The 27516-nt window shown below is 45.1% G+C and overlaps 1 protein-coding gene across 2 annotated transcripts in view; it reads right to left on the reverse strand.

The window, feature by feature from the left end:
* Window positions 1–6180: 6180 nt before the first annotated feature.
* Fam81a (family with sequence similarity 81 member A) overlaps window positions 6181–27516 on the reverse strand; it is a 33507-nt gene continuing 12171 nt past the window's right edge. Inside the window, exons 2-9 of one of the 2 annotated variants that reach the window (XM_048332766.1) lie at window positions 25248–25315; window positions 24235–24508; window positions 16283–16401; window positions 12429–12558; window positions 10602–10708; window positions 7856–7991; window positions 7146–7341; window positions 6181–6551 (exon numbers count right to left, since the gene is read on the reverse strand). In XM_048332766.1, the coding sequence (XP_048188723.1) occupies window positions 6427–6551; window positions 7146–7341; window positions 7856–7991; window positions 10602–10708; window positions 12429–12558; window positions 16283–16401; window positions 24235–24508; window positions 25248–25294 (1134 nt within the window). In that variant the 5' untranslated portion in view covers window positions 25295–25315 and the 3' untranslated portion in view covers window positions 6181–6426. Of the gene's footprint in view, window positions 6552–7145; window positions 7342–7855; window positions 7992–10601; window positions 10709–12428; window positions 12559–16282; window positions 16402–24234; window positions 24509–25218; window positions 25316–27516 lie in introns of both variants that reach the window. The other variant, XM_048332767.1, reaches the window with a different exon arrangement.

Genomic DNA, 27516 nt, shown 5'->3' on the forward strand with positions numbered 1-27516 from the left:
CAGCTCAACATTGCCAATCTGATCGGTGAAAAATGGTATCTTAGCATAGTATTCATTTATTTTTCCCTTTGGTGTGAGGTTGAGTCCTATCTTTCCTTATGTTTAAAAGGCCATTTTTATTTCCTTTTCTGTGAACTATTTGTTCTCACTCCTTGTATATCTTTCTTAGGGGTTTCAGTTCTTTTCCAGTGCTTCTAGTTCCTTCCACATTAGGGAGTATAGCTCTTCTCCATTACCTGGTGAGGTAAGTGGCAACTATCCCAGGTTGCCATTTGTTTTTGTTTTTGTTTTTACTTTTTCTTATGATATATGTTTCCTTTTACCAAATCTGAGGGGATTGGGGTTGGGTTTTCTCTTTCATTTGGAATACAGTCAAACTTAGAAGCCTCTTCTTTTCACTGTTGGCCTTCCAGTCATAACTAGGAAGTTCCTGCCCAGTCTACACATATAAATAATTCTCATGTCTTCTTCTAATATGTTCGTGTATGTGTGTGTGTGTGCACCAGGCCTGGGGCTTGAACTCAGGGCCTGGACACTGTTTCTGAGCTTTTGTGTTCAAGACTAGTGCTCTACCACTTGAGCCACAGCTCCACATCTGGCTTTTTGGTGGTTCACTGGAGATAAGAGTCTCATAGACTTACCTGCCCACACTGGTGTGGAACCACAATCTCAGCCTCCTGACTAGCTATGATTACAGGTGTGAGCTACCACACCCAATTCACAAAAACTTCTTTTTTTTGCCAGTCCTGGGGCTTGAACTCAGGGCCTGGGCACTGTCCCTGAGCTTCTCTTAATCACAGCTAGTGCTCTACCACTTGAGCCACAGCACCACTTCCAGCTTTTTCTGCTTATGTGGTACTGAGGAATTGAACCCAAGACATCGTGCATGCTAGGTAAGCACTCAACCACTAAGCCACATTCCCAGCCCCATGAAGACTTTTGGACTGGATTCTAACCACAAAGGAATAGAATTTTATATTGTACCCATTTTTTTTTGCTAGCAAAAAAAACACAAAAACAGGAGTAGGAAAGTGTCACTGCGCTCTAAGAGGGTGCTTTGAAAATTACAAGTATGGAACTGGGTGTGTGGTTTAGTGGTAGAGTGCTTGCCTCGCATGCAGGAAGCCCTGGGTTTGATTCCTCAACACCACATATACAAGAAAAAGCCAGAAGTGGTGCTGTGGCTCAAGAGGTAGAGTGCTAGCCTTGAGCAAAAAGAAAGCAGGGACAGTGCTCAGGCTCTGAGTTCAAGCCCCAAGACTGGCAAAAAAAAAAAAAAAGGAAATTAGAAGTAGGAATGGTGTGGGTGGGTGTACGCATGTGCTTTGTGAAAGCAGGAAGAGAACCATCAAGAAAAAGGTAATGGAATCAGTCACCTAATATGACAAGCGTTTATGGACAGACGTGAGTCATGTCATTGCTACTAATTGTCATAAAGGGCTTGCTGTCAGGCGCCAGGGGCAGACTTGAAGGAGCCCGGCACACCCCAATAAACATAGAATCAATATAGGAATTAGAATAAAAATGATGATTAAGAAGACAAAAGAAGCAAGGTTAAACATTAACTCTGGGGTTTGTTGTTGTTAGTTTTTTCTTTTTGCCAGTCCTGGGGCTTGAACTCAAGGCCTGAGCTCCGTCCCTGAGCTTCTCTTTGCTCGAGTTAGCACTCTACCACCTGAGCCACAGCACCACTTCTGGTTTTCTGGTGGACTTTCCTTCCCTGGGCTGACTTTGTAACTTCAATCCTCAGATCTCAGCCTCCTGAGTAGCTAGGATGACAGGCGTAACCCACCAGTGCTCAGCATTTTTTTCTTTTGTATTCCCTTTTCACTAAACTAAGTTCTGGATGAGGGTGGAATTTGTTGCCTGTTTTGCTCTCTGCCATCATCAGAGCAGAGCTGTGTGAGGTATTATGGCTGCCGCCTGCTTCTTCTGCTTTCTTGCAAAGCCCCACTTGCGACTTAGTTCTCCCTCTTGAAAGATTCCATGGTTGTTCCCATTCCTGACCATGAGGAGGCAGCAAAGGCCCATGACTCTCAGAATGTCCCAGAAGCAATGTAGTGGAGCTGAACTGCAGGGAGGCAAATCTTTGAACGTCTTTGTTCCTCGCCCCTCTGCACCTCAATCAGATCTTTGCTTTAGCTGGGGCTCCATCAAGTTGAGTCACAATTTTGAAAATATAGAAGATAATTGTCAATGATCAGGATCAAAATCCACCAGATACCACCCACAACCGTCTGAAACATCCAAGATAAGCTAATTACAATCACTGGGCCAGGAATTTAGTTCCAAAGTGCAAGGTCTCCAAGCAGGGACAAGATTAGCCTATGATTGGGCTTGAACTCATGGCCTGGGCTTTGTCCTTGAGCTTTTTGGCCCAAGGCTAGCACTCTACCACATGAGCCACAGTGCCACTTCCAATTTTCTGGTGGTTAATTGGAGATGAGGCTCATGGACTTTCCTGCCCAGGCTGGCTTTGAACCATCAACCTCAGATCTCAGCCTCCTGAGTATCTAGGATTACAGGCATGAGCCAGCACTCAGTTCATCAGACTCTTTATCTTCAACTAGCCAGCAAAAGGTTGGGAGTGGAGCTGTGGCTCAAGTGGTAGAGCGCTATCCTTGAGCTCTCAAGGTAAGGGACAGGGCCCAGGGCCTGAGTTCAAGCCCCAGTACACCAGTACCAGTGGGGGGGGCATGGGGGGGCGCACAACTCTATTTCCTAAAGCAATTTACGTAAATTAGATTTGCACCTCAGACTAAATTTTAAAAATCAGACAGACCACATTCATTTTGAAAATGTTATTCTTTTTTTTTTTTAATTGCAAATTGTGGTAAAGGAAAGCACACAGAAGTTGATTGTCCTTGGAACTTTGGGAAGCAGAGTAGTCTCCAGGTTGTGGCTAGGTGCCCCCCTCCCAGGGCAGGGGGCCTTGGTACACACTGATGCCCTTTCTCCACCCACTCCCACTGCAGACTCTAGGGCTTCTGGGTATCAATAGCTTTTTAATCCATCCACCCCCTGCCCCCCCGCACTCCACGTGAGGAGTGTCCGGAACAGCCCATAACATGGGCTGGCCAAATGGGGGAGCACCCTGAGAAATTCAGTCAACAACCAAATCACCTGTTAGCAGTACCCCCTGGACCAGTTAGCTGGGGTCCTTTGCCACCCCCTCCCCCCGTGCCAGATACACCAAGCCTCCCACCATAGAACCCCCAGAAGAGAGAGATGGGGAGGGGGCATGGCTCTCTGCTGTGGTTTGTGCTTACTAGTGGAAAAGCCCATGAAATGTGGCTACACTACCACAGAAAGCGGGGGGGGGGGGGGGGGGGGAGGGGGGGAAGAGGAAGCATATTGACCTTTTGTCCTTGGAGTAGATATAGAGAGAAGTGACCAAGAATGGCAAAACATACTGGATGAGGGGCTGGGGATATGGCCTAGTGGCAAGAGTGCTTGCCTCGTATACATGAGGCCCTGGGTTCAATTCCCCAGCACCACATATACAGAAAACGGCCAGAAGTGGCGCTGTGGCTCAAGTGGCAGAGTGCTAGCCTTGAGCAAAAGGAAGCCAGGAAAAGTGCTCAGGCCCTGAGTTCAAGGCCCAGGACTGGCAAAAAAAAAAAAATACTGGATGATAGGGTCCATGTATCATTTCTTCTGAATCCAAATTAGAAAAAAAATCAAGTGATTAAGAATAAAATAGAGGGCTGGGAATGTGGCCTAGTGGCAAGAGTGCTTGCCTTGTATACATGAAGCCCTGGGTTCGATTCCCCAGCACCACATATATAGAAAACGGCCAGAAGTGGCACTGTGGCTCAAGTGGCAGAGTGCTAGCCTTGAGCAAAGAGAAGCCAGGGACAGTGCTCAGGCCCTGAGTCCAAGGCCCAGGACTAGGAAAAAAAAAAAAGAATAAAATAGAGCCAGGAGCCAGTGGCTCACGCCTGTAATCCTAGCTACTCAGGAGGCTGAGATCTGAGGATCAAAGCCAGCCTGGCAGAAGAGTCTACAAGACTCCCCTCTTCAAACTAACCAGCAGAAGAGCCGCCAGGCTAGTGCTATGGCTCAAATGATAGAGTTCCAGCCTTGAGCAGAAAAAGCCAAGAGAGAGTGAGAACCCCTGAGTTCGAGCCCCAGTACCTGCACAAAGATGAAAAAAAAGTAAAATATTCTGGATGTTAGCAGTATATTTTATAGGAGTCAACAGTAAGAGCCAGTTCAATATTTCATTTTTAATTTGTCCTAAAATATAGAAAATGTTTTTTATTTTCCTGAGTCCTTACAAACAGAACAACAAACTGGGATGGGGATTGTTGTTGTTGTTTCATTTTAACATAAAAAGGAAAAGCAATGTTGTAAATATTCCTGTGCTCTTGGGGCACCTCACCATGAAACAACACCACAGGCAAGTTTGCAATGACTCATTAAATATGACATTTAACAAAACAGCCACACTCTACCAAGTTGGCCAAAGTGAACATTTTGACAGAAATAGAAATGCAATAGCCGGGCACCTAATAGTTCCCACCTATCATCTGAAAGGAAGCTGAGATCCGAGGATCACAGTTGAAAACCAGCCCGGGCAGGGAAGTCTATAAGACTCTAGTTCCAATCACCAGCAAAAAGCCAGTCGTGGAGCTATAACTCAAGTACTAGAGTGCCAGCCTTAAGCTGAAAAAGCCAAGCAAGAATGCAAGACCCTGAGTTCAAGCCCCAGTACCAGCACATTTTCTTTAAAAATGCAATATCCATTGGATTCATGGCCCATACAAAAGTATGAATTTCTAGTCCATTAATAATACTGAAAGATTTGCATCTTAACAGTAATCAAAACTTTAGGACATTAAAAAAAAATACACCAGGCTGGGCACTGGTGGTTCACACCTGTAATCCTACCTGTAATTTCAGCCTGAAGGCTGAGAAATGAGGATCACAGTTCGAAGCCAGCTGGGGCAGGAAAGTCTGTGAGACTCTTTATCTCCAATGAACCACCAAAAAAGCCAGAAGTGGAGCTGTGGCTCAAGTGGTAGAGTGCCAGCCTCAAGCAAAAAAGCTAAGGGACAATGCCCAGGCCCTGAGTTCAAGCCCCAGTACCAACACACACACACACACACACACACACACACACACACACACACACACACACACACTACATTAAGTTCCCCCTTTTTATGTAACTTGGATGCATTATCACGCCGTTGACTTTGTTGGCAAAGCTTTTATCAGGTGTGGTGCTCTGGCATGATAAAACCAAGGCACAAGAACATAGTTACAAGGAGTGTGTAGAAACCCTAGCACTTTGCACCAATTTGGAACTATTTAAAGACATCATAAAGTCTGAAAAATTCTCCCACTCTGTTCTAATCGAAGAATCACTGGTTGTACAACTTTAATATTAAATATATGGCTATCATTATACAGGCTATAGATAAATCAAAAATAGTTTTAAATATTAAAACCTAGTGTATCCCTAGGTGGCAATAAATATGGTACCTCGGATTATCTAGAGAATTGTCTTCTGTATCCATTTAATTTACATGGCACTTATCAAATTTTAAACTATTTTCATTACATAAATGGTAGGCTTGTTGATTTTTAAAGTGTTACATCTCTTCTCCTTACAAAACACAAAAGATTTACAGGAAGTTAACCAATGTACAAAACACACAGAGAACAGTAATAAAATCCAAACATGGACTCAAAAGTTGAATTCTAATCTTTTGGGAATATTCTCTTAATTTAGGAAAAGGAGCAACACAGTCCTTTCATTTCTTCATCAAAAAGAAATCTCCACAACAATTTTTTTTCCAAAATAGTAAATCATCTTGGCTAGAGCATCAGGCATTGAAAACAATGAAGTCTTGTTGTTCATAAAATAGTAAGATTAAAGCCTTTCAAAATCTGATGGGGAGCCGCACAGTGCCAGTCGCTCACACCTGTAATCCCAGCTACCCAGGAGGCTGAAATCTGGGGCTCGAAGTTTGAAGCCAGCCCAGGCAGGAAAGTCTGGGAGATGCTTATCTCGAATTAACCACCAAAAAGCCAGAAGTGGAGCGATGGCTCAAGTGGTAGAGCACTAGCCTTGAGCAAAAGAGCTCAGGGACAGTGCCCAGGCCCTGAGTTCAAGTCTCAGGTCCAGCACACACACACACACACACACACACACACACACACACCTGACAGGGATGAAAGAGCTCCACTGAATTAAAAGAAATCAAATCAAGTGGTAAAAATTGTATTTTGTATATTTATAAAGAAAAAGTGTTCCCCAGACTCAAAGTAAACATTAAGACCCATGAAAACGTATTTCTTGGCACATGCACGCCATGGATGGGGCAGGCCTAAATGCAGAGACGGCCTGGCTACTAGGGTATCTGGGTCCAAGCCGCACTGGCAAAAGCATCTCTTAGGTCCCTGACCTAGCTTGGTTCACATGGGTGCGTCCGGCTTCTGCATCTGTTGAATTTGCTTCTGGAGCTGGTCCTTATCCAGCTTCATCCTGGCCTCGAGAACTTGCCTGAGGGATCCTATGCTCTCATAGATGGCTGTAAATCCTTTGAGGAAAGAGAAATTTCGAAAGAGTTAATGTTTGAAAAGTAATAGGTTAAGCCCAGCACCTGTGGCTTATGCTTATACAATCCTAGATACATTGGAGGCTGAGATCTGAGGATTATGCTTTGAAGCCAGTCTAGGCAGGAAAGTCCGTGAGACTCTTATCTCCAAGTAACCACCAAAAAGCCAGAAGGAGACCTGTGGCTCACATTGCAGAATACCAGCCTTGAGCAAAAAGAAGCCAGGGACAATACCCAGGCCCTGAGTTCAAGCCCCAGGACTGGGGGGAAAAAGAAAGAAAGAAAGGGAGGGAGGGAAGGAAGGAAGGAAGGAAGGAGGGAGGGAAGGAGGGAGGAAGGGAGGGAGAGAGGGAGGGAAGGAAGGAAGGAAGGAAGGAAGGAAGGAAGGAAGGAAGGAAGGAAGGAAGGAAGGAAAGGAAAGGAGGGAGGGAGGGAGGGAGGGAAAGGAAGAAAGAAAGAAAGAGAGAGAGAAGAAGGAAGGGGGAGGGAGGGAGGGAGGGAGGGAGGGAAGGAGAGAGGGAGGGAGGGAGGACAACAAAGAAGATAAAGAAGTGATATCTTTTCTTTGGGACCTACCGGCATTCACTTCTGCTTTCATTTCCTTTATGTCTTCATTCATCTGGAGCTCCAGCTTGTTGATCCGCCCTTGTACCTTCTCTTCCTCCTGTTTTGTTCTGTGTCCTTCCGTAGTCTTCTTTTGACTCTCTTCGATTTTGTCAAGCCTGGCTGACATCTGGCTAAGCTTCCTCTCCATGTCCCTTTCGCTGGCTCCCTGAGAAGCACAGAAGGAATTATACTTGGTTATTTCAGAAACACAGTCTGCACAGTATCGCCAGGCACTGGTGGCTCACGCCTGTAATCCTAGCTAATCAGAAGGCCATGAAAACAGATTCAAAGGCAAGAAACAACTGCCTGCTTAATTAGGTGGCTCCAAACTGAAAGGCGGTGATGGGAGGGAGGAAATGAGCGAGAAAGAAGGAACAGATGATACTAAACAAAAAGAAAGAAACATACATATCACTTGATCTGGAAGAAATAGTTTTATTGTTAATGTTCATAGAGTTCATAAGCTTTGAAGGTTACAATGATGATGTACATCATTGTGAAGGTCAAAATGTGTACTGTAAAATTTACAGTTACTTAATCTCAATAAAGAACAAAAACAAAAACAAAAAAATTAGGTAGCTCCAAGTCAATTAATGGTCATTGGCTAGGTATGGGTCAATCTCATAGTCACCTCCACCACTGGATGTAACTGCTAATTATTGGCAAACATCAATACCTACACTGTTTTCCTTTACGACTAAGGAAAGCTGATCGATTTTCTGTAAAAGTTCTTTTTCTATCCGTTCTTGTTCCTGTTGTAACCAACTCCGTGCAGCTAAAATCTGGTTACTGAGTTCTTCAACTGTACCTTTAAATCTAAAACAAGATGATAACATAAAATGAGAAGCAGATAAACAAGTTGATTGTTAAATGAGTTTTATGTAACATTAAACAACGTCAATATACCTATCAGATTTCTGATTATTACATACACCTATATAAACTCTGTTCCAACAAAAATGATACTAGGGGGCTGGAAATGTGGCCTAGTGGAAAAGTGCTCGCCTCGTATACATGAAGCCCTGGGTTCGATTCCTCATCACCACATATATAGAAAAGGCCAGAAATGGTGCTGTAGCTCAAGTGGTAGAGTGCTAGCCTTGAGCAAAAAGAAGCCAGGGACAGTGCTCAAGCCTTGAGTTCAAGCCCCAGGACTGGCAAAAAAAACCAAACCAAAACAAAAATGATACTAGGATTTCTAGGATTACCCTCAGCACTAAGTTGGGAAGTGGAGAAGCCAGGAGGATAGGAAGGAAGGAAGGAAAGAAAAAACCTGATGAGCTGGGTGCTAGTGGCCCACACCTGTAATCCTAGCTACTCAAGAGGCTGAGATCTGAAGGTCACAATTCCAAGACAGATGGGCAAGAAAGTGTGTGAGACTTTTATTTCCAATTAACTACCAAGACACTGGAAGTAGAGCTATAGCTTAAGTAGTAGAGTACCGGCCTTAAATGAAAAAGCTAAGAAACCATGTCCATGCCCTGAGTAGCAGCATCGATCAATCAATGAATAAATAAAAAGGAAAATGGGACAGTTGTTCTAACCTTTTATTCCTCCAATCCTCTCCCTTTCTAAAGTCTTAATAATTTTTTCTTACTTTTTATTACGATATGCAATGAAAGCATGGAATAATATTTACAGTACAGGTATGTGATTCAGTCACAATAATAACAAACACCCATTGGAGCACCGTTGTCTTGTGACATCTGCTTTCTTGTTCTTATAAGATGCTATCAAAGCTGAGAGGCAGGGCTGGGAATATGGCCTAATGGTAGAGTCTCGCCTCGTATACATGAAGCCCTGGGTTTGATTCATCAGCACCACATATATAGGAAAAGCCAGGAGGGGTACTGTGGCTCAAGGGGTAGAGTGTTAGCCATGAGCAAAAAGAAGCCAGGGACAGTGCTCAGGCCCAGAGTCCCAAGCCCCAGCACTGGCAAAAGAACAAAACAAAACAAAACTGAGAGGCAGTGGTTCACACCTGTAATCCTAGCTACTCAGGAGGATCTCTGTTGGAAGCCAGCCCAAAGTGGAAAGTCTGTGCAACTCTTAGCTCCAATTAATCACAGAAACATTGGGAAGTGATGCTGTAGCTCAAACAGTAGCCTTGAGCAAAAGGAGCTTAGGGACAGCATAGAGGCCCAAAGTTCAAGGCCCCGAACCAGAAGAAAAAAGAAAAATCTGGGAACCAGTGGTTCACACTTGTAATCCTAGCTACTGGAAACTGATATCTGAGAATCATGCTTCAAAGCCAGCCTTGGCAAGAAAATCCATGAGACTCTTATCTCCAATTAACCACCAAAAAAGTAGGAAATTGGGGCTGGGAGTATGGCCTAGTGGCAAGAGTGCTTGCCTCCTACACATGAAGCTCTCAGTTCGATCCCCCAGCACCACATATATGGAAAACAGCCAGAGGGGGCGCTGTGGCTCAAGTGGCAGAGTGCTAGCCTTGAGCAAGAAGAGGCCAGGGACAGTGCTTGGGCCCTGAGTCCAAGGCCCAGGACTGGCCAAAAAAAAAAAAAAACCAGTAGGAAATTGAAGTATGGTGGAGCCCTCGAGGGGCCTTGAGGAAAAGAATCTCAGGGACAGTGCCCAGGGCATAAGTTCAAACCCTAGAACTGGCACACACACACAAAAAAGAAGCTATCTAATATCAATAAGGTACAACAAAGGACTAGGCAGAGACTACATTTACCAGACTCCCTTGCAGCTAGCTATGACACCTGCCATGTGATAAGTTCACATTTCTAGTGACATCCTTTAGAACAAAGTCACAGATTGATTCTCCCTATATCCAGCTAGGGCTGGGGCATTAGTGAATGCAAAATGGTGTTATCCCAGCTGCTTGACTTCCTGCCCTATAACCACTGATCTTGGAGTTAGGTTTCAGCCATAGCAATGGATCTAATCTGTTCCTGAACTAATACAGGTACCTATTGTCCAGTCATCTTACAATCTATAACACCAACCAGGGCAGAATATCTTGGAACCACATCTATCTGATTCTTGTTTTTTGTTTTTGTTTGTTTGTCAGTCTTGGGGCTTGGACTCAGGGCCTGAGCACTGTCCCTGGCTTCTTTTTGCTCAAGGCTAGCACTCTACCACTTGAGCCACAGTGCCACTTCTGGCCTTTTCTATATATGTGGTGCTGAGGAATCAAACCCAGGGCTTCATGTATACAAGGCAAGCACTAGGCCATATTCCCAGCCCACATCTATCTGAATAATTTCTCATCATTGATCCAGGTTATCCTTTGGTAAAAAATGTGTGTGTGTGTGTGTGTGTGTGTGTGTGTGTGTTCTATCAGATTATCTCAAGTGATATCAGATTACATGATGTTGGGAGACTTTTTTAAAAAAACTGTAGTGTGACGTAAAGTCAGAGTTCATACAATCAACAACTAGTTTTAATGAGCTGATTCCTTACTTAGTATCCAAAAGCTGAAGCTGGTGATTACTGTCTCGGTGGGACATCTTCAATTTGGTACTCTGCTCTGAGATCGACAAATCCACTCTGTTCAAAAGCTGGGAAATCTGGAAGAGAAGGTTTGCTCATAAATATCACACCTCAGGAAAACATTTCATAAGCTCTATGCAAACCAGTGGTATTAAGATCCAACCCAGTGAGTTCATTATGAATTCACCTCATGTTTCCACCTCCGTTTTCCTTCTTAGACACCCATGGAAAGCCAAGACCTGGAACCCTGCCAAAACATTGCACACCCTCAGCACTAAACTTCACAGCTCCCTAACATGGGCCACACTGCTGCCCAGGAGCAGCCCTTTAATCAAGTGGCATGAATCAAGTCATCTTTACCTTGGGATGTCACCAGCACTGTGACTAAAACCCACAGAGAGTTCAATTTCAGTGGCGTACAAAAATCCGTCCTAGCCAGGTGGCTCACACCTATAACCTCAGCTACTCAGGAGGCTGAGATCTGATGAGGATCATGGTTTGAAGCCAGCCCAGGAAGAAAACTCTGCGAGACTTTTATCTCTAACCAGCAAACAACAACACAACAAAAAGTGGAGTTGTGGCTCAAGTGGTACAGTGCCACTTTGCCTTGAGCAAAAAAGTTAAGTGATAGCACCCAAGCCCTGAGTTCAAGCCCCAGGATACACACACACACACACACACACACACACACACACACACACACACACACACACACACACACATCCAGCCAGGTGACAGATTCAGTCTGTATCAAGTCTACTCAGCAGTAAAGACCCGTGTCCCTTGGCTTTTGACCAACACTTAATATACAACTAATGTCATGTGAAGTATTCACATTTTCCACAGGAACTACAATGTTCCAGATTCTTTAAAGATGTGTGACAGTCATCCTGTTCAGAACAAAGAACAAAGCATGTGTCTTTTCTGATGGTTTTCTATATTTACTTGGCTTGGTTATAGGCAAACTTAACATTTCCTTTACATTTACTTTCTGGTATAATAATTGCATCCTCACTTATTCTTTAAAAACAGAAAGGACCTGTCTTTTAATTTTTATCATAATGTTATAAAATCTGGGTTTTTAAACATCAGTAGCTTCAAGTCTTTATTGGAAGTAGTTAAGAGATAAGTTTGTGTCTTCCTTCCTGTCTGTCTGTCCCTTCCTTCCTTCCTTCCTTCCTTCCTTCCTTCCTTCCTTCCTTCCTTCCTTCCTCCCTCCCTCCCTCCCTCCCTCCCTCTTTCCCTCCTTTCCTTCCTTCCTTGTGTCAGTCCTAAGGCTTGAACTCCAGGTCTGGGTGTTCAGCTTTTTTACTCAAGGCTAGTGTTCTACCACTTGAGCCACAGTTCCACTTCTGGCTTTTTGATGGATAATTGGAAATAATGGTTTCACAGACTTTCTTGCCTGAGCTAGCTTCAAACCTAGATCCTCAGATCTCAGCCTCCTGTGTAGTTAGGATTCTAGGTGTGAGCCATTGGCACCCCGCTAAGAGACAGATTTAGAGGTGAGATTTACAAGTTGGGGAGATATGATAATTGTCTTAGGGATTAGGGGGAAATAATTTTTACAATTCAAACTGCACTAAAAAGTCTGGATAGTTTCGTTGTCAGATTCAGGAAGGGTACTCCAGTGAAAGAAGGAAAGGGAGAAAGGAAAGGAGACACTTATGATTTGTTGATTTGCGTAAACCCATGCTGGCGGGCCCAGCCTATTTGTCCTGCAAGAAATATTCCATGTTATGATATTCTTAGCTGAGAATCAATTCCCCAAATTTAAAAGCAACCTGAAACAGACCTCACCTGTCCTTCAGCATCTTTGATTTTTGTTTCCAAAATCAGTTTAGCAGCTTGTTGCTCCTTGTTCAAATGCTGGAGACTTTCATAGGTTGTCTTGTGTTCAGCTGAAAGTCTAGCTATGCTGGCATCACACCTGGGCAGGAAACAGCAAAGCTGCTTCTTATGAAAGTGTTAAGACATGCACAAAAACTGCCTTACAGACTAGGAAGTACAAAGCTCCAGTCAGATAAATGGTACAGTACTCCAGGCTTTGTGTGTGTGTGTATGTGCAGTCCTGAGACTTGAACTCTTGCACTCTTGCTTAGCTTTTGCACTCGGATTAGCACTCTACCACTTGAGCCACAGCTCCACTTTCGGTTTTCTGGTGGTTGGTTGGAGATAAGAGTCTCATGGACTCTGTCCAGGCTGGCTTTGAACTGTGATTCTCAGATTTCAGCCTCCTGAGTAGCTAGGATTACAGGTGTGAGCTTCCATGAAGCTTTTTTTTTTTTTTTTTTTTGGCCAGTCCTGGGCCTTGGACGCAGGGCCTGAGCACTGTCCCTGGCTTCTTCCTGCTCAAGGCTAGCACTCTGCCACTTGAGCCACAGTGCCGCTTCTGGCCGTTTTCTGTATATGTGGTGCTGGGGAATCGAACCTAGGGCCTCATGTATCCGAGGCAGGCACTCTTGCCACTAGGCTATATCCCCAGCCCCTCCATGAAGCTTTTTAACAAGGTTAAAACAACTTCACAGAGTTGTCTTCCATTAAACATTTTGATCAAGTGATAATTATTCCCTGAATGCAAGTTCATTTTGACAACAGAAAAGCAATTAATTTAATAAGCCATGTTAATAGAAAAGTAGGCCAAACCAACATTAACACCTCAGTACATGGAAAAAAAGCATTTGACAAATTCCAACATTTCTCTCCCTAGCCCCTAGAAGTACTAGAGTTTGAACTTAGGGTCTTACAGTTGCATAGCATTCTTTTTTTTTTTTTTTTTTTTTTTTTGGCCAGTCCTGGGGCTTGGACTCAGGGCCTGAGCACTGTCCCTGGCTTCTTTTTTGCTCAAGGCTAGCACTCTGCCACTTGAGTCACAGCACCAATTCTGGCCTTTTCTATATATATGGTGCTGAGGAATTGAACCCAGGGCTTCATGTATATGAGGCAAGCACTCTTTGCCATTAGTTCATATTTCCACCCCACATAGCATTCTTTCTTGGCTTTCTTTTTTTTTTTTGTTTTTGTTTTTGTTTTTGTTTTTTTGGCCAGTCCTGGGGCTTGGACTCAGGGCCTGAGCACTGTCCCTAGCTTCTTTTTGCTCAAGGCTAGCACTCTGCTACTTGAGCCACAGCGCCACTTCTGGCCATTTTCTGTATATGTGGTGCTGGGGAATTGAACCCAGGGCCTCATGTATACAAGGCAAGCACTCTTGCCACTAGGCCATATCCCCAGCCCCTCTTTCTTGGCTTTCTTGCTCTCAGATGGTGCTCTACCACTTGAGCCACACCGCCAGCCCTGGTTTGCACTATATAGCTCCAGTGGCAGAGTGCTAGCCAAAGAATAGCATCCAGGCCCTAAGTTCAAGCCCCAGTAACAGCACCAAAAAGAAAAAAGACCTTTAAAAATTCATATTCCTTTAAGACAATTATATAATCAATGCAAGAAAGTCAAACTTCTGCCACACTTTTTATTTTTGCATGGATTCATGTCAACCATCACAGTCTCATTAGCATTCCAAGGGAAAGACAAATATAGTCACAAAACAAAGCAAAGAATATCTGGTGCTCATAATAAACATTTTTGATGGATTTTGGATAAAGTATTTGTTACAAGGAAGGAACAAGTTGACAAGAAAAGAATGACAACTTCAGAGAAACTGAAGACTGGATGATCCAGGAAAACATTTTAAGCTACTTTCTCAATTTTGCACTTGATCCAGTGTCAGAAGAATAAGTTGAAGTTGGGATCTGGTGGCTCCTGCCTGTAATCCTAGCAACTTAAGGAGGCTGAGCTCTAAGGATCATGGTTCAAAGCCAGCCTAGGCAGGAAAGCCCGTGAGAACTCTTATCTCCAATTAACCACCTAAAAAGGTGGAAGTGGAGCTATGGCTCAAGTGGTTGAGCATCAGCTTTGAGCAAAAAAAGTTAAAGGGGGGCTGGGAATGTGGCCTAGTGGCAAGAGCGCTTGCCTCCTACACATGAAACTCTTGGTTCGATTCCCCAGCACCACATATATGGAAAACGGCCAGAAGGGGCGCTGTGGCTCAGGTGGCAGATTGCTAGCCTTGAGCGGGAAGAAGCCAGGGACAGTGCTCAGGCCCTGAGTCCAAGCCCCAGGACTGGCAAAAAAAAAAAAAAAAAGTTAAAGGATATAGCCCAGGCCCTGAGTTCAAGTCCCAGGACAGGTACACACACACTGACACACACCAATAACAAAAACCCTGCTTTCAGGCACACGTGCCCAGCATTGAAGACCCTAAGCTGGAAGTCTGCACAGATACACCCAGCTTCAATTGAAAGGAAGAGGTTCCTTTCTCCCACCCTGACTCTTTGCAAGGACTCCTTCCTTATCATCAAGGCTGAGTCCTTGGCTGATTCACTCCACTAACAAGAACCTGTGGCTGCACTTTCCTGCACTTGCCCCAGAAGAACAGCAGGGGGCAGGAGAGACCCATAAGTGGAGTAGATCATTAACCCTCGACTTAGTCCTGGTGCCGGAAGTATTTTGTGAAAAAGCCCCAAGTTCAAACTCCAGTAACATCAAATAGACAGACAGACAGAAAGAAAGACAGACAGATAGATTTAAGTCCAACTCTGTACTGTTTGATTCAGTAAACATACTGTCACCTTACTAAATGACACACCAGTGGAGGGAGATATCTATTCATTCACAGAGCCAGCTCCAAAAACCTAAGAAATCATGGCAGGACCACAGCCAAAGCTGATTCTATCACTAGCTTTTTTTTTTTTTTTTGCCAGTCATGGTGCTTGAACTCAGGGCCTGAGCACTGTCCCTGAGCTTCTTTTGCTCAAGGCTAGCACTCTACCACCTGAGCCACAGCACCACTTCTAGATTTTTCTGTTTATGTGGTGCTGAGGAATCAAACCTAGGGCTTCATGCGTGCTAGGCAAGCACTCTACCACTGAGCCACATTCCCAGCCTACCACTAGCCTTTATGGGCAAAATGAGAAATGTATATAGCAAAAGGAAGTTTAGGGGGACTGGGAATATGGCCTAGTGGTAGAGTGCTTGCCTAGCATGCATGAAGCCCTGGGTTCGATTCCCCAGCACCACATATATAGAAAAAGCCAGAAGTGATGCTGTGATTTAAGAGCTAGAGTGCTAGCCTTGAGCAAAAAGAAGGCAGGGACAGTGCTCAGGCCCTGAGTCCAAGCCCCAGGACTGGCAAAAAAAAAAAAAAAAAAAAAAGAAGAAGAAGAAAAAGTTTAGGACCAGGTGCTGGTGGCTCACGCCTGTAATCCCAGCTACTAAGGAGGGTGAGATCTGAGGATCATTGTTCAAAGCCAGTCTGGGCAGGAAAGTCCATGAGACTCTTATCACTGTGGCTCAAAGTGCCAACCATGAGCAGAAAAGCAGAGGGATAGCACTCAAAACCTGAGTTCAAGCCCCATGACTAACATGATCAGGGTACATGATTAGGGGTTCCTTAATTTATTCCCCACTAAAATGTTTATAGAGCACAAAAGTGTTGGTTGTTGTTGTTGTTTAGGTTTTAGAGACGAGGTCCTCTGTATAGCGCAGGCTGGTGTTGAACTTGAGATCCTCCTGCCTTAGCTTCCCCAGTGCTAGGATGCCAGATTTGCACCTGATAATCATATCCTGATAAGCAGAAGTGCCCAGAGTTGAGCCCCTACCTTGCTACTCTTCCTCGGAGATCTCCCAACCCCGACAGCTGGCGCAGCTCCAGGGTCTTTAAGGCAGAATTCGTTCCGTAGCTAATGTTGTCCCTGGCGCGGATCTGTTCCTGGAGGATCTGGGCAACAGCAAAACCACACGGAGGATTGTTTGTACATTCATAGACAAGCACAGAAGCATGGTGTATGTGTGTGTGTGTGTGTGTGTGTGTGTGTGTGTGTGTGTGTACACTGTCCTTTAGCTTCTTTGCTCAAGGCTGGTGCTCTACCACTTGAGCCATAGCTCCACTTCTGGCTTTGTGGGGGTTCCTTGGACATGAGAGTCTCATTGGCTTTCTCTCCTAGGCTGGCTTTGAACCATGATCCTCAGATTGCAGCCTCCTGAGTAGCTAGGGTTATAGGTGTGAGTCGCTGGCACCTGGCTGGTGATTTTTGTTTTGTTTTGCTTTTTCACTTTAGGAACTTGGGCTGGGTGGCAGGGCTGGACAGGCCGAATGGTTGAGCTGAATGAAAGGTGACTCCGGTGGCTGGGAACAGTGGTGCATTTCCCTCTGTAGGGCTCTGACAGCTGGCACCAGAAAGCTTGTAGGATTTAGTCCCAATCACTGGAATTGGGAGCTGCATGGTGACTAGGCCGCCATCTTGCTGACCTCCAGCAACACAGGAGGGTTTCTTTTCTTTTCTTTTCTTTTTTTTGCCAGTCCTGGGCCTTGGACTCAGCACCTGAGCACTGTCTCTGGCTTCTCTTTGCTCAAGGCTAGCACTCTACCACTTGAGCTACAGTACCACTTCTGGCCATTTTCTATATATGTGGTGCTGGGGCTGGGGATATGGCCTAGTGGCAAGAGTGCTTGCCTTGTATATATGTGGTGCTGAGGAATTGAACCCAGGCCTTCAAGTATATGAGACAAGCACTCTTGCCACTAGGCCATATTCCCAGCCCCCAGGAGGGTTTCTTGAGCATGTATTTCTGCTAATCTACTGGTGACTATGCCTTTCTAGGAATCATGGTTAGTAATGCTTCTCCAAATAAACCAGGAAGCCAAACCAAGGTGATGGAATTTTGCGGACACGTACTGGTTTTGTGTTCCTGTTCTTAATGATTTGTGATTTGCTTCTGATTTTCTTTTTTTTTTTTTTGGCCAGTCCTGGGCCTTGGACGCAGGGCCTGAGCACTGTCCCTGGCTTCTTCCCGCTCAAGGCTAGCACTCTGCCACTTGAGCCACAGCGCCGCTTCTGGCCGTTTTCTGTATATGTGGTGCTGGGGAATCGAACCTAGGGCCTCGTGTATCCGAGGCAGGCACTCTTGCCACTAGCTATATCCCCAGCCCTGCTTCTGATTTTCTTGGAGCTTTGTACTATTTGGAAAAGTACACTTGTAACCCTAGCTACTCAGGAAACTGAGATCTGAGGATCATAGTTCGAAGCCAGGCTGGGGAGGAAAGTCTGTGAGACTCTAATCTCCAATTATCCACCCAAAAAAGCTAGAAATAGAGCTGGGGCTCAAGTGGTAGAGTGCTAGCTTTGAGCACAAAAGCCCAGGGACAGCACCCAGGCCCTGAGTTCAAGCCCCAGGACTGGCACAAGAATTAAAAAAATTAAAAAGTGCACTTACTACATTTTTTTTTCAGATTTTGTGAACTTCCTAGCAAAAAGCACAAACTGTGAAGACAACTGCTGTGATGGGGCCTCTGTGGATAGAGTGATTGTGACAATAAAAATGCTTCATTCCAGTGTGGAGCACTGTGACTCAAGTGGCAGGGCATGAGCATTGAGTGAAAAAGCTAAGAGACAGCAGTCAGTCCTAGGACCAATAGGTAAAAAAAAGAAAGAAAGAAATTCTGCACCTGTTCTTCCTTGTTTTAAAGCTTTTACTTTTCTTTTCTCTTGTTTTGTTGGTCCTGGGGCTTGAACTCAGGGCCTAGTGTTTGCTAAGCAGGGGCTCTATTGCTTGAGCTATGTATGCCTGTCGGTCCTTTTTAAATTAAGTGTGTGTGTGCACACGCGCGTGCATGCATGCTGAGGCTGGGGCTTGAACTCAGTCTCTTCTTCTTGCATAGCTTTTTTTGCTCAAGGCTGGTACTCTACCACCTGAGCCATGCCTCCACTTCCAGCTTTTTGCTAGTGAATTGGAGATGAGTCTCTCCGATTTGTCTGCCTAGCTTGGCTTCAGATCTTGATCTTCACATCTCAACCTCTTGAGTAACCAGAATTCTAGGCATGAGCCCCCAGCAACCAGCTCCTCCCCCGCCCCCCCCCATAAGATCTTTCTTTTTGCCCAGTGCTGGCTGACCTCTGACCTCCATCGACCTTACTCGTGCCTCCCACAGCTAGGATCACAGATGTATGCCACGGTAATTGAGCTTAGTAATTGAGATGGGAGGGGTCTCAGTAAGTGTTCTCGCCTGGGCTAGCAAACCTCAATTCTCCCAGTCCCCAAGTACCTGGGGATTACCAATGCCCAACATTTTCTGAATGAATGTGCTCAAGGAATAAGAATGAAAAATGAGCTACAATCACCTCTGAATGACAAAACATTAGTCATCTGAACGCATTCCTGCAAGGGAACTTCAGATCTGACTAATCCCCGGGCATTCTCCCACTGGCTAGACAGTCATGGCGAGCAGGACTCCCTTAATAGCGAGCAACACCGATGAGTTACAGTTTATAGCAGGCAACACTTATTCTATGTGGAACTCTTCAAAGGTTCGAACACAATCCAACATTAAAACAGAGGCCCTCAGCCCCATGTTGGTGGCTCATGCCTGTCCTCCTAGTTACTCAGGAGGCTAAGACCTGAGGATTGTGGTTCAAAGCCAGCCTGGGCAATAAAGTCCACAAGACTCTTATCTCTACTAAAGTACCAAAGGCCACAAGTGGAGCTGTGGCTCAAGTGGCAGAAAACCAGCCTTGTACAAAACAAAAAAGCTCAGGGACAGCACCCAGGCCCTGAATTCAAGCCCCAGGATAGACACACACACACACACACACACACACACACACACACACACACACACACACACACACAAGGAAGAATACATAGTTTACTACTAAGCATAAAGAACATGAAATAAATCCACTGTGTGATGCCAGCTACGTGTTAAGAACACTTGAAAGCATTCGAATGTTCCCATTTTGCTTTTCTCTGGAGGGAAATGATGTTGGATTCCTTATTTTTGCATTTCCCACAAAGAACATACATTTCTTTTATAACCAAGGGGAACAAAAAGAATGCTTTTTTATGCTTAGAAACAAGAAAATCCCATTTGATTTTTAGAATTCTTATGCAGAAAAACAAGGTATTATGTTAGAGATGCTTTGAACCATACAGAAATTAAATGCAAACACAAAAACAAAAAGCACTAGACCTGGTTTCATAGAGTAGTTACAAGACTGAAAGATACGTAAAAAACAGAGCTTCAAATTTAAAGTAAATCTAGAATGAAGCATTAGAAAAACAATCCCTGTGTAAGTCAGGACCGTGTCTGAATTTGTCATTGGACAATAAATAATACATCATCCTCATGTGTTCACTTGATAATTAGTGTGTCCAGAAGTAGCCCATTAAGTCTCCATTACTGCCAGTTCTAGAAGCTGTGTTTTACCTGCCTACTCTATACAGAACCCTGGGTAGGAAACGATTTGCAACAAGAGACTGCCAATAGATAAATGCATGACCAAACCCATGGACAAAGAGAAGAGGCTGCCCTCTTGAAAAGCAGACATTGTGCATGTGTGTGTGCGTGCGTGCGCACGCGTGCGTGCGTACGTGCATGCGTGAGAGAGAGAGTACTTGTGTGTGTGCCAGTTCCGGGGCTTGAGCCTGTGCACTGTCCCTAGGCTTTGTGCTTAAGGTTGGTGCTCTACCATTTAATCCACAGCTCTACTTCAGGCTTCTTGGTGGTTCCTTGGAGATAAGCATCTCATGGACTTTCTTGCCTGGGGTTGGCTTTGAACTGCGATCCTCTGATCTCAGCCTCCTGAGGAGCTGGGATTACAGGTGTGAATCACCATATCTGGCTTGGAAGACATCTTTATCTTTTTTCTAAGCTCTAACCTCTCCCTAAAGAGCTTCACTTCCCAAAGCCAGCATGGAAGAAGATGATGTGTCAGCCATCAGGGTGAGGGTGTCACTTCTGGCTGGATTCCCCCACAACCCAAGCCACTAGACAGGACATCATCGCCTAGAAACAGCCAGACAAAGAAGGAGCTCTCTGGGGGCTGGGAATGTGGCCTAGTGGTAGAGCGCTTGCCTAGCATGCATGAAGCCCTGGGTTCGATTCCTCAGCATCACATACACGGAAAAAGCCAGAAGTGGTGCTGTGGCTCAAATGGTAGAGTGCTAGCCTTGAGCAAAAAGAAGCCAGGGACAGTGCTCAGACCTGAATTCACTGGTAAGGCCTTGGGGATGGCGTCATTCCTAACATGGCCATAGAAAGACCCACCTGCTTGGTGCAGATCCTCATAGGGTAGCAGCCTGCTCCTCCTCCCCAGTTCCACATGGGAGCTGGAAGTTCCTCAGAGCTCCAGCCTTATGGATGGCATTTATCCCCACCTGGGTTTGCAGAGCAGAGTCCCCAAATAGAAGTGGGGCCCTCCAACACACAGGAAGTCCAGTCATCCATGCCTCTACACCCCCAAATCCACCCACTTCCTCCCCTGCCGCTCACAGTTCCTTCCCTGAACTTCAACAGAGCCCCAACTCGTGATGTGTACCCATTCCTCTTTCGATTTTGTTTCTGTGGAGCGGGGGACGGAACCCGGGCGTCCAAGCATGCCAGCGAAGGGCTCCACCACAAGGCCACGCCCCCAGGCTGCCCTGCTTCCTTTCTAGTTTCCCTAACAACTTTACAGTAGACAGAGTCAGTAAATATAAATCAGGCTGAAAGTTGGATGAATGCAAGGAGTGAGTGTGTGTGTGTGTGTGTGTGTGTGTGTGTGTGTGTGTGTGTGTTGGTTCTGGGGCTTGAATTCAGGGCCTGTGCACTATCCCTAGGCTTTTTGGCTAAAGGCTGGTGTTCTACCATTTGAACCACAGCTCCACTTCTGGATTTTCTGGTGGTTCATTGGAGATAAGAGTCTCATGGACTTTCTTACCTGGGCTGGCTCAGATCTCAGGCTCCTGAGTAGCTAGGATGACAGGCATGAGCCCCTGGTGCCCAGCTCCCTAGTCCCTTTTTTTGAGCACTGCCATTGGCTTCTTTTTGCTCAAGGCTAACACTCTACCACTTGAGCCATAGCGCCACTTCCAGTTTTTTCTGTTTATGTGGTGCTGAGGAATTGAACCCAGGGCTTTGTGCATGCAAGGCGAGCACTCTACCACTAAGCCACATTCCCAGCCCCTAGTCCATTTTTATGAATGTCCCGATCCATTCATGTGGGCGCTGAGTCTCTGACTCCATCATCTGCCCCCCCACCCCACCCCCACATAAAGTCCCCACTGATGGGTACCTTTTTGGGGATTCAGTCTGAACATGGTTTTGGAATGGGTACCATTTTTGAGCCATGGCAAATGTTTATATGTAAATAAAGTCCCAAGTTAGGATGAAGCCTTTTATAGGTATGCTAGTAGCAATAAAGGACTAGAAGACTCAGAGGCCGGGCATACTGCTGGGCATAATCCCAGCATTCAGAAGACAGGAGGATTAGGAATTTGAGGCCAGCCCAGGCTACAAAGCAAAACCCACCCCCCGTCTTTCTTTCCTTCAGTGCTTGGGGCTTGAACCAAGGGCCTTGCCCATGCTAAGGCAAGTGCTCTACTACTGAGTTACATTCCCAGACTAGCAAACATACTTCTTTAAGGAGCTTTCTCTTTGCCTGTTAGTACTGGGGATTAAGCCCAGTGCCTCATGCTTGCTAGACGAATGTTCTACCACTAGAGCCAAATCCCAGCCCTTTTAAGGACACTTTCTGAACAGTTTTCAATGCAGTAAGTTTTAAATTGCAGCTTTGTTGCCTTTCCAACATCTGAAATGCATTTTATGTAATGATTATTCTTGCCTGGCCCAGACAGCACTCCTTTCCATTTACATATATTTTTAGAGTATGCAAATTTTTCAGATGAAAAGATCATTTCTATTGTAGAGAAAGAAAATAGAGTAAAATCTAATTTGGGCAAAAAAATGTTTACTTTGGATATGTGAATGTTTACTTTGTGTGAATGTGTGTCAGGTTTTTATTTTTTTTCTTTGCTAGACCTGGGGCTGGAACTCAGGGTCTGGGCGCTGTCCCTGAGCTTCTTTTGCTCAAGAGTCTCATGGAGTCTCAGGCCTTGGCTGGCCTTGAACCACAATCTTCAGATCTCAGCCTCCTGAGTAGCTAGGATTACAGGCATGAAGACACTGGCACCCAGCTATGTGCCAGTTTTGGTACTTGAACTCAGGGCCTGGGCGCTGTCCGTGAGCTTTTTTGCTCAAGGCTGGCACTCTACCACTTGATCCACAGCTCCACTTCTGCCTTTCTGGTGGTTAAATGGAGATGAGAGTCTCATAGAATTTCCTAGCTTCAAACTCCGATCCTCAGATCACAGCCTCCTAAGTAGCTAGGATTACAGGCAGGAGCCACTGATGCCTAGCTAGCAGTTGTCTTTTGGTGCAGAATGTATCATTAATTATTTAGTCCTAAGAAACGTTCCATAAAGCATCATCATTATAAATTTAGAAGAGCTGTCACATAGGCAATGATGAATTATGGATTATCCATAGTGACTGGTTAAAGTCATTACCAACTCCCCGGAAGTATAGCCCTGGAGAGCAGTTGGTGGTGGTGATTGGCTGGTGACAGCCCCTTTGCATGCTGGTCTGCAGACTTGGAGAAGTACTTTGGACTCCCCTGGGGCCTTTGAGGCTCTCCCTATGCCTTTGGTTTTTGAGAAACCAGGGACATTCAGCCTATGAAACCACTGAAGACATGACCTGACAGAGAGATATTCTCATTGGCTGGCCGCAGCCATCTGTCTGTCTCCATCGTTTTATTTTTGGTTCTGGCCCTGGGGCTTGAACTCAGGGCCTGGGTGCTGTCCCTGAGCTCAATACAGGGGCTTTACCACTTGAGCCACATATCCACTTCTGACTTTCTGGTGATTCATTGAAAATGTCAGTCTTATCAACTTTCCTGCCTGGGCTGGCCTTGTACCTTGATCCTAACATTTTAGTCTCCTGAGTAGCTAGGATTACAGGCATGAGCCTCCAGTGCTGGCCTAAGTTAAATCTATAAATAAACAAGCAAATATATATTGCTTCAACAACAACCACAAAAAAAGCCACAGTAAACTACAAATTCACAGATGGTATTGGTCTTTTCTTTCCTCCCCTCCTCCCCTTCCTTTCCTTTCCCTTCCCTACTAAGGCTGGAACTGAACCTAGGTCCTTGCCCATGCTACAGAGATACTGTACCACCACAGTTGTTACCACTGTACCAGAAAACAGGTCAAGGAACAGGAATGTTCCTAAGCTGTTTGGAGATGAAACTGTACAATGCCTAATAATTCGATCTAATAATTCCTGCCTAGAAACATTTCATCCAGATCAGTGAATGCTGACCTAATAATCCATTTAATAGCTATCTTCAAGGCACGAGGATAGCTATTCAACTTTCCCATCTACCTCTTTCTCTCCACTTTCCTAATCAGTGAGGGAAATGGGGAATTAACCATAAATATAACTGACAAGGACTGTTCTCCATCGCAGGAGTAAAGTCCTTTCCTTGGTGATGATTAAGATTAGATAAGGCTGGGCGTGGTGGCCCGTGCCTATAATCCCAGCTACTCAGGAGGCTGTGACCTGAGCATCGCGATTCAAAACCAGCCTGGACAGAAACGTCTGTGAGACTCTTGTCTCCGATGAACCAGCAAAAGGCTGGCCTTGAACGGAAAAGGTCAGGAATAGCAGCTCAGGCCCTGAGTTGGGGGGGTGGGGGGGAGGCTGCAGTCCAGTGACTCGCACCCACCTTACCTCGATATCCCGGTTCAGTTGCTTCACAATGGCAGTGATGTTTCGGATGTGCTCCTCCAGGAAGAGCCTGGCCAAGCGGTCCCCGCCGCCCTTGTTCTGCATTTTCTGCAGGCTGCTGACAATGTCGTCTTTAATTCGGAAGGCATGCTCCACCAGGGCGGCAGTGGTCTTCTCGTGACAGAGGATCCGGTCCTCCAGCTGTTCCACCAGGCTCACCGACGGGTAGGGAGCCATGGTCAGGGACTGGCTGTGTCGTGGCATGGTTCTCACGCGCCTGCATGGGAAGCCACAGGACAGGGCTGCTCATTGCAGAGAAAAACCATAGGTAAAGCCAGATGGAAGACTGGTACTGTGGCTCACGCCTGTAATCCTAGACTCTCAGGATCTGAGGAGCATGGTTCAAAGCCAGCCTGGGAAGAAAAGCCTGGAAGATTCTGATCTCCAGGGGGCTGGGAATGTGGCCTAGTGGCAAGAGCACTTGCCTCGTATACTTGAAGCCCTGGGTTCGATTCCCCAGCACCACATATACAGAAAACAGCCAGAAGTGGGACAGTGCTCAGGCCCTGAGTTCAAGGCCCAGGACTGGCCACAAAAAAAAAAAAAAAAAAAAAAAAAGATCCTGATCTCCAATTAACCACCCAACAATAAATAAATCTGAGGATCATGGTTTGAAACCAGTCCAGGCAGGAAAGTCCATGAGATGCTTATCTCCAATGAACCATCAAAAAGCCAGAACTGGCGCTGTGGCTCAAAGTGGTAGAGTGCTAGCCTTGAGCACAAAAGCTCAGGGACAGAGCCCAGACCATGAGTTCAAGCCCCAAGACTGGCATTCTCTCTCTCTCTCTCTCTCTCTCTCTCCCTCTCTCTCTCTCTCTCTCTCTCTCAAAACTATTCTTGGTATATGTGGCAGCCACAAGGTTTCTTTTCCCGTGGGTCCCACCCCCGCCGTGAGCCCTCTGGGGTTGCTGGGAGGTAGAACTATACCTTAGATGCATATTTTCCAAATATTCTACCTTTCCTCAGTGACTCGAGTAGGAAACGCAGCCCTCTGTCCGGCCATTTTCTTTTTAAGAATTCACATCTGTTGAAAAACACAAGCATTGAAAGCATGGAACCATTGACATCTCAAGCTTCAAGGACCTCCAAAGCTGAGTGTTGAGTTCTGAAAGTGGCACCTCCATCACTTGCCAATCAGGTAGTTTAGAAAATGCTTTGTGTCTTAACCTATGCAACAAACAGCAAATGGGCCCGGAAGATGAAGAGAATCTAGCAGAAACCACATGCTCCTGAAATGAATACTGCTAATCCTTCCTAAACCAATCAACATGGATAATAAAGTTTCCAGAAGTTTCCTTATACTGCATCTTCATACCACACTTGAAAAAATAATCAATTCTCCACAAATAAGATTTCCTTCCTTCCTCCTTTCTTACTGCATTCTCTTTTTTTCTTTCCTCCCTCCCTCTCTCCTTCCCTTCCTTCTTCCTTCCCTTCTCTTCACCCCCCCCCCCCCCCAGTCCTGGGATGGAACCCAGAGCCTTACACAGGATAGGCAAGTGTCCAACCACTAAGCTATATACCCACAGAGGCCAGGGTGGTCTCTTCAGAGGATTTTTTTTTTCAATCTTGTGCTTCTCTGTAAAAATTGTCAGGGAAGTAGATTAGTAAAGTTGATTTTAGTGAGTTCCATGGCAAAAAGAACACTTGTGTCTGAATTAATCTAAAATAGAAACAACACATGATCATCAAGATCTGACTTGGCAGAATGTATTGATGAGAATCATTTTCTTCCTGAACACTTCATTATAAGCTGGGTACTGGTGGCTCACGCCTGTAATTCTAACTACACAGGAGGCTGAGATCTGAGGATCCAAGTTCAAAGCCAGCCTATGCAGGAAAGTCCATGAGATGCTCACCTGCAATTAACTACCAAAAAGCTGGAACTGGCGCGGTGGCTCAATTGGTAGAGCACTGCCCTTGAGCACAAAAGCTCAGAGATGCCACCCACCTGGGCCTTGAGTTCAAGCCCCAGGATTAGCACACACACTCAAAAGGTATTAAGAGATATAAAAGAGCAGAAGAGAGATCCTAGGAAGAACTACAAAGTATCACATTTCCTCCATTTCCAAAGCAGATTCTTTGGGCTGGGGATTTGGCCTAGTGGCAAGAGTGCCTGCCTCGGATACACGAGGCCCTAGGTTCGATTCCCCAGCACCACATATACAGAAAACAGCCAGAAGCGGCGCTGTGGCTCAAGCGGCAGAGTGCTAGCCTTGAGCAGGAAGAAGCCAGGGACAGTGCTCAGGCCCTGAGTCCAAGGCCCAGGACTGGCAAAAAAAAAAAGAAAGAAAGAAAACCAAAGCAGATTCTTTGTATCTATTTATAGTGAGTAAATACATACTTTGTATCTTGATACTTTGTATCTATTTATGTTTGCATTTTGTATCTACCTGTTGCATTTACTTTGCATCTCAATACTTTGTATCTATTTCAATATTTATCTATTTCTTCATTTACTTTGCCAACATCTGCCTTTACTGAGTGGCTACGGACACTTAAGGCACACACCTAACATTGCTCCCTTATGAGATGGGTTCAATTCCTTCCCTGCCCCCAAAAGATGCCCTTTATTATATGATATAATCATTTTTATTGCTCTTAGGTATGAGGAGCGCCACTCAATTCCCCTACCTCATTTGAAAACTGGAGACTTTTTTTTTTTAATATTTCATGACTTAGATTCTCAATCTGGCAGCTAACAGGCTTACAACAATAAATGCCTAGAAACAATGATTGTGCTCAGTAATTAGCTCTCCATTCCATACTGACTTCACTGAGCTTTCTGATTGACACCATTGTTTTGGCATCATTGTCTCTCTGGTGTTTTATTTTTAGAATTTCAAAATGTGAACATTTCACTTTCCTAGACAAAAGAACTCCAAGTTTTAAACAAATTACATTTAAGAAAAGGAAAAAAATAATAATTCAGGCCAAATAAGCTACAATGCCCAAAGAATATTTAAGTGTCAAAGTAACACTAAATAAAATTAAGCCAACTGTGGAAAATGCTATTCAAACCATAAATGCTTCATACTTTAAGAGTTGTATTAGCCTGGGCAGCAGTAGTTCAAACTTAGCTACTCAGGAGGCTGAGATGTGAGGATCATGGTTCAAAGCTAGCCAGGGTATGAAACACCATGAAGCTCCAATTGACTATGACAAAAAACAGTAAGTGGAACTGTGGCTGAAGTGGTACAGCACTAGCCTTGAGCCAAAAAGCAC

Source organism: Perognathus longimembris, chromosome 23, assembly GCF_023159225.1.
Source record: "Perognathus longimembris pacificus isolate PPM17 chromosome 23, ASM2315922v1, whole genome shotgun sequence".
Classification (NCBI taxonomy): Eukaryota; Metazoa; Chordata; class Mammalia; order Rodentia; family Heteromyidae; genus Perognathus; species Perognathus longimembris.